The 7,236-nt window shown below is 47.0% G+C and overlaps 1 protein-coding gene across 1 annotated transcript; it reads left to right on the top strand.

Moving 5' to 3' along the window:
- Positions 1-359: 359 nt before the first annotated feature.
- On the top strand, positions 360-2,295 carry LOC147972350 (uncharacterized). Its single transcript, XM_087524302.1, has 3 exons — positions 360-599; positions 671-979; positions 2,290-2,295. Exons 1-3 carry the CDS (start codon positions 360-362, stop codon positions 2,293-2,295), a joined length of 555 nt encoding a protein of 184 aa, XP_087380428.1.
- The last annotated feature ends 4,941 nt before the right edge of the window (positions 2,296-7,236 follow it).

A 7,236-nucleotide genomic window follows, 5' to 3' on the forward strand; every position in this document is an offset into this window, starting at 1 on the left:
AATAGGTTGCATCATACGGACAACCGCCACCATCAATGATGAGAAACTAAAGAAGATAGATAATATGAGGCCCTCCCTCTCATAAAGAAGCTGCACCAGATATTCTTGTTCCCGGGCCGGAATGAAAAGGATTATAAGGATCCAGATAAGGACTCGGCAATGAAGAAGATAAACAAACACGCCATGACCAAGTTTAGCGACGCGTTGGCCGCTTGGAAATCAAGGGTGAAATATCGGATCGTCAACAAAAAGGAACCCTACTCCGAGATTGTAAAGGATAATCCGACAATAATGGCAGAGCACTTTCAAATATTCAAGGCGGCTTGCGAGGCCGAAGCTGCCAAAAAAAGTCGAAGTACATGAAGGGGCTTCAACAGAGGAACATTGGGTGCCACCACCTCGGAAGCCGTGGTTACGGCGGGAAGAGGTCCATATGGGCCAAGGAGGACGCAAAAGCCGCGAGTCTGGGCATCCCAAACCCCTTGGCGGACTTCACCATCCCACAGGAGCGTGATGTCCTCAGGGCCCGACACCATTGGGACCCAGTGAAGAAGGTTTTCGAGACGAACGCGGTCACGACGGAGTCCATGAGAATGCTGGTAATTTTAGTTTCTGATCAATTTGACTGCACATTAGTGATATTTGTAAATGATCCTTGTGCCTTTTGCAGAGAGAGCAGCACAGGATTGCGGCCGAAAGTGACTCACCATCTGAGGCGTTGGCGAGGCCCAAGTGGGACACTCCATTCAACCGGGCATTGAACATATTGAAAGGACTCCCGGTGGAGACTCAACCGTCATATGGACACATGCACGGTGTCGGAGACGGCGCCACATGGAAGAAGTACTACCATGAGACCACAGAGGAGAGAAAGGAAAGACGGAGGTTAACTGAAGAAAACATCGACAAGAAGGTTGAGATTGCAGTTGAGAAGAAATCATGTGAGACAGTCGCAACAGCTGTAGCTACCGCAAAACAGGTGCTTATAGATATGTCTACTACCTTGGTTCCAGCCGTTTTCAATTGGAGTAGGCAAAATCCAGAAAAAAATGCAGCGAACTTTCCCCTTGCTGACTTCTTCGGGAGCAGCTCGACTAGCATTGCAGCTGCACCTGCTCCCGCACCGGCTCTTGCACCTGCTCCCGCACCTGCTCCCGCATCGGCTCCCGCACCGGACGTGCTCGACGGTGCTTCGTCTTTTGCTGTGTTTGATGCCCTCACGGTATCTGTCACACTGGCTGTCGTGGTTTTGTCACGGCAGATGTCCTAGAGAAAGGACTTAGTCGTGGAGCCATCGCGACAGGTTAGCTTGAAGGGGTTAAAGCAGACACAGGGACGCAAGAGAGTTTATACTAGTTCGGCCCCTTCGATGAAGGTAAAAGCCTACGTCTAGTTGTGATGGAATTGATGGGGTTTCGATGACCAGGGAGCAAACAAGCTTCGCCTATGTGTCGACTTGTTGTCTGTTGTCCTTGAACCACCACCGGGCCGTCCCCTTATATACACGGGTGACGCCCGTCGGTTCACAGAGTCCCAATACCGGCTCATAGATGTGTCCAGTTTGATCTCTACTTATTCCTAACTTACAATACAAGTTAAATACCAACGCCGGTTTACGGCTACAGGCCTTGAACCAACTATGGGCCTTGAACCCTCATCTGCCTTCTTGGGCTTTAACATACTTAACTACTAATGAAGTTAACCCGGCCTAGATAGGCCGGTTTATGCCCAGTAGTGATATCCCCAACATTAGGCCCCAGATTGATTTGAACATGTTCATGTCAATCCTTTAGCAAAAATCCTCATCTTCAATATCTTCTTGTAGTTTGTTGAACCGCCGTGATGTCATCTTCTCTGGTCGTTGTAAACCGGCGTGACGTCACCTGTTATAAAGGACCTTAATAGGTCTGCGACAATTAAGGCGACATCTTCGTTTCCAAACCCATGGTCCCTTGATTTTCGCGCCTGACTCCTGTCCCTTGCCTTATAAATAGGACCGAAGGGTCATTTCTTTTTCCCCTCCGTGCCCTTGTGCTTCGTCTTCCTCGCGTCGCCCAGCTTCGGAGCTCCGCCGCCACTGTCAACCTCTGCATCAACCTTGGCCGCTGCATCAACCTGGGCGCACCAGAGCACCGCGGCAACCTTCCGCGTCTTTCTCAAATCCAGTAACTCTTCTGTTATTTTCAACACAGATCTGCTCTAGGGTTTCATGTTCTTCTAGTGTTCATCGCCTGTTTTGTGTTCATACGATAACTCCTAGATGCATCTGTGAATCCTTACTCTGTGTAGCGGTAGCTTTTAGCATCCGCCTTCAGTTTCATGCCTCAAGACCATAGATCTATATGTATCTCTGCCCATTGATTCAGTACTGTTCTTTTTTGAACCTTGAATATTTTCCTTATTTTCTGAACTTGCTTCAGATCCGTCGCTGTAGAGAAGTCTTATGAAATCTGTTTCTGTAAACTTACTCATCTGCTTCAATGTTTAGACCAGGCGGTTTAACTTTGTAGAAAAAATTGCCAAACCGGTATATACCATTAGTCCCCTTGTTGAACCGCCAGATGTTGTTGCTTCATAAAACTCCGGTTTAGATAGATCTGTCTCCGGTTTAACATTGCACATACCAATGTACCTTAATCAATGCATTTTTGAACCGGGATCATCTACCTTGTAGATTTCATCATGGCCAAGCAAGTATATGAGTGCAACTGGGTTCCTTCTTGCGTCACAGAGGCTCAACTAGACGATTTAGTCATGATCGGCGCCTTAGGCAGCAAAGATACCATCCATTGGAGGGCTCCTGGCAAAGAATGCCCTCCCACACCTCAAGAAGGAGAGGTTGTCGTTTTCGTAGATCACTTAGCCCGGGGCTTTAAGCCGCCCGGTTCTAAATTTTACCGGGACGTTTTAGCCGATTTTCAACTCCACCCACAAGACACTGGTCCCAACTCTGTTACCAATGTGTCACTTCCAAGTGCTCTGTGAGGCGTTCTTTCAAGAGGAGCCCACACTGGAGTTGTTCAGATATTGTTTCCATCTAAACCGCCGTACTGAGTTTTCTGATGGTTCCAATACGGAATTGGGCGGTGTGGCGATTCAGATAAGGAAAGAGGTCACATACCCTCATGCCAAGCTGCATAGCCACCCCCAAAGAGTGGAATCAAACATGGTTCTATTGCAAAGACACCTCCCCTGCTGGTGAAAATCCTTTGCCTGGCTTTCGTCCGGAGCGGCTTAGCAATACACACCCCTTTCCGCAAAGGTTGACTGCCAAAGAGAGAAGCAAATACGCTCCTCAACTGTCCAAGCTCAGAGCCTTTATGGCCAACGGTTTAACAGGGGTTGATCTTGCTCGCTGTTGGATATCATGGAGCATACTACCCCTTAGTCAGCGCTCCGGTTTGATGTGCGAGTATACTGGCAGTGTTGATGACCCACTGCGACATGCCAACATCCAGCTCACCGATGAAGAAATCACAGAGGCTGTGAATAAGATGCTGAATGAACCGGAACACATATGTGCTAAAACCGGCCTGCTTCCCTTCTCTGCCACCAACAAACCGCCAGCTGTAAGAGTTTGATTTTTCTTTTTGCTGAATCTGTTATTGATATATCTGGTCATTGTTTATTATCAGTGTCTGTGTAACCAGGGCAATGATCCGTTTTGGAGCAAGAAACTGCCACAGGAGAAACTAGAAAAACCAGACAAACCGGAAAGAGCAACCCGGCAAAAGACTAAAGCTGTGAAGAAGACTGCCCACAGGAAAAGAACCACTGCATCCTCTAATCCGGCCCCTGATGATGATGTGGATAATCCGGACCTTGAGGTAGGGCTTGACTCACTTGTCTTATTTTTCATGCGTCTTATTGATGATGATATTTGTCAGGATGATGCCGAAGCCAGCCATGCTGATGCTACAGAGGTAATTATTCTCTCCTCCGATTCAGAACCTTTTCCTTCACTAAAAATCCGTCAGGCAAACCGGAAAGTTAAATTTTCTCATCCTCTTGCTTATTTGGGTCCCAAATTTCTTATGAAGACCCAACGGCACGAAGCTCGTTGCACAACTCGGCACAGTGGCCAGGTAGTTACCTCCACCGGTTTACCGAACAGTCCGGTTCGGAAACGCCGTTCAGAGGTCTCTAATTTTCTTGTCAGTGCTTGTCCTAAAGTGGGCTGCTTTCGTCAACCTCTTAATCCATCTGACTCCGATTACCAGGTTACTTCCCACTCATCCTCTGGCGATTCATCGGCTACTCAGCTGCCACCGCTCAAAATGGTGCTTGGGTAAGCTATACTTATCATAATATTTGCAGTACATCACCTTGGAACATATGCTATATTTGATTTTTTTATTCCTTTCAGGGCCAAGCCTAGGCCAAGCAAGAAGGCTCGCCTGGACAAAGCGGCCGAAGAGGATGCCGTCCTTGAACCGGGCAAAACACCAGATCTTGAGGCGGCTATTCCTGAGGATATTGCCAATGATCCACCGCAGCAAGACGACGCTCTTATTGCTGAAGAGAGACCTATTGATACCTCAAGTCCTGTCAATCAGCCCACAAGCTCCATCCGGATTGAGAAATCCACCGGTCCGACAAAGCCTACTGACAAGCCAACAACCCCAGTGCAAACCGGCGATGCCAAGGATGATGAGGTTGTCAATACTGGCATTGGCCATACAGAACCAAGCAATCCTGTCGCTTTGTCCAAACATACTGCCAAGGAAGAATTTGCTGCGTTTGGCAAATGCAAGTGGAATGCTGATCTGGCGCCTTACGCTGCTCTGAACGCCCAAGATATCCATTCTGGCTACCTGAACCGGCTGTATACCAGTCGTGACTATGAAGCCGGTCTAGTTAACATGATGAAAGATAAATATGAGGTAACTTCCATATGCTCTTTCCTGCTTGTATATTTCAATTCTTGTTGACGCTCCTAGCCCCCGAGGGCCGGTTTGTAATCTTCTTTCAAACCGGGACTTACTAATATAAATCTTAATGCTTTGAAATTCGCTAATGTAGTCCCCAAGGGCCGGTTCAACTTAGCGTAGCTAAACCGGGACTTTAAGTAATTGAGATCGCCGCATCAGAATATATACGAGCAAATAGCCATTAGCCCCCAAGTGCCAAGTTGAATACTTGTATTGATCTTGGGACTTTGTAAGCAATTGAAAGATGAAGATCGAATATGCATTAGCCCCCAAGTGCCAAGTGCATAACTTGTTATGTGGTTGGTACTTCAATCCTTGTACCGTTTTGCTGAATCATATAACTGTCTGCATGCAGGCTGAGCTGAAGACGAAAGAAATCAAAGTCACCGATCTCCAAGAAAATCTGAAATCCCAACAAGATGAAACCTCCAAAGAAAAAGAGGAATTGACCAGCGCTTTAAGCGCCATGGAACAACTTAAGGAGAGCTTCAAGAAGAAGCGGGCGGATTGGGCCACTGAAAAATCCTCTTTAATCAAACGAGCCGAAGATGCCGAGGCTGCACTAAAACCGGTGGCGGATGAACTGACCAGCATAAAACGGCACGTGCATGCCATGACCACTGCTATCTTTGGTAAGCCGGTTTGACTTCTGAATTGATTCTGCCGTCTTACAGAGCTACCGGTTTGTTAACCCTTGGTGATATTTCAGGGACACACATTGGTCACTTGGGGTCAGATGTGCGGAAGAAACTGAAAGCCGCCTACACGTTGATCAAACAACTGTACACTGGTGCATAACGAATCATCTGTACTGCATCCCATAACAAGCCGGCGCCCACTTTGATTTAGGACACTCTGATGAATCTGTCGGTGCTTCCTGCCCGGGTTGAAGAGCTGAAGAAATCTGCTGCTCGAACCGGTGCGATCAATGCCTTAATCCGGGCAAAAGCTTGGGTGCCGGATTTTGACCCTATTGAAGAGGCTCAGGGCTATCCCAGCTTGAAGGAAGACGGGTCAGAGTTTAGTGAAGCGGATCTGTGAGCAATAAACCGGGAGGTGCGTCCGCTAGCTTGTCAATTGGCTGAAGAAGCAGACTTGTCTCATTATCAAGCCCAATATGACAATCAAAACAAGCGAGTAGCTGCACCAATTCATGAAGCAGAAAATCTTATCCCTCCAATCCGTAAGCATACTTATGCTCCTGATATTGACCCGTCATTGCTGATCCATGATGAAGCTGTCTTTCAAGCATTAATGGGAATCGACTGGACAACTGTTGATTTCCAGCCGCTGGGTCGAGAAACTGAAGCTGAAGCGGCGCGGGATGACCCACAACCATCAGGCCGGGCTGGTGACCAAGCTTGAACCGGAAGCCGGTTTAAAACTGCTTCTCCCTTGCGAAAAACAATGATCTTATTGTGGGCACCGTGTTGCCTTGTAATAGGCTATCTGATACTTTTGATGTTGATATGCCTTCGTGCATAATTACTGCAACGTGCTCTTCCTTTGGGTGATGAACTTTCCAAAGTACTTTCTGCAATAAAAATCTTAAAGTGCCACCACGGTTATACCGTCAGGCGGAATATGATGTCTGCATGAAATCAAAACATCCAAAAAAATTAAGTATATGACCAAATTTTGAGATACATAATACCTGCCATCGTTGGACGTGAAGTTGGCGTGGCCAATCTTGAAGCGGAGTTTTATAAACCCACACTGTTGGAGCAGATAGCAGCTCCTGTATATATATGATGCCGGTTTACCATGTAAACCGTGCCGGGTTATAATAAACACCGTGTTACTCCGTAATAGGATGTTAACAAAAAATCAAACCGATCAAATAGTCTCCGGATTAAAATGGACCGTGTACCGTCAATAGACAGTGTGAACCGGTTTAGAATTTTGTCAGTTTAAAAAACGCAATAAAAAGAAAGAAATATCTTTCAAAGAAAAGTGTAAAGCAAAGGCAATGACAAAACCGTTTGCAAAAAGAGGCTTATTTGAGCTGCTCAGATGGCGTTACCATGGTCGAACACAACCAAGCTCCCGATAGGTGTAGTTATGGTTCAAGTCAGCCAGGTCCCCAAATGAAACTGTGGCATTTATGCCGATCAAGTTGCATGGCAATGGTTCGGGTTCGACCAAGCCCCCAAGTGATTATGTGGCCTTAGGCCGATCAAGAGGCATGACTGGTTCAGACGTGACGAAGTCCCCAAGTGATCTGGTGGCTCTCGCCTATCAAGAGGTATTGCATTGGTTCGGACATGACCAAGCCCCCAAGTGATATAACATGATGCTTTTGAAA

Source organism: Triticum urartu, chromosome 5A (genome assembly GCF_056163025.1).
Source record: "Triticum urartu cultivar PI428250 chromosome 5A, HENAU_Tu73, whole genome shotgun sequence".
In the NCBI taxonomy this organism is placed as follows: domain Eukaryota; kingdom Viridiplantae; phylum Streptophyta; class Magnoliopsida; order Poales; family Poaceae; genus Triticum; species Triticum urartu.

What these genes read in the sequence shown, in the direction of transcription:
- LOC147972350 (XM_087524302.1), top strand. Translation starts at nt 360, where the DNA reads ATGAAGGGGCTTCAACAGAGGAACATTGGGTGCCACCACCTCGGAAGC. An exon ending in CGGAGTCCATGAGAATGCTG is followed by an intron (nt 600 to 670) that starts GTAATTTTAGTT and finishes TGCCTTTTGCAG; the next exon opens with AGAGAGCAGCACAGGATTGC.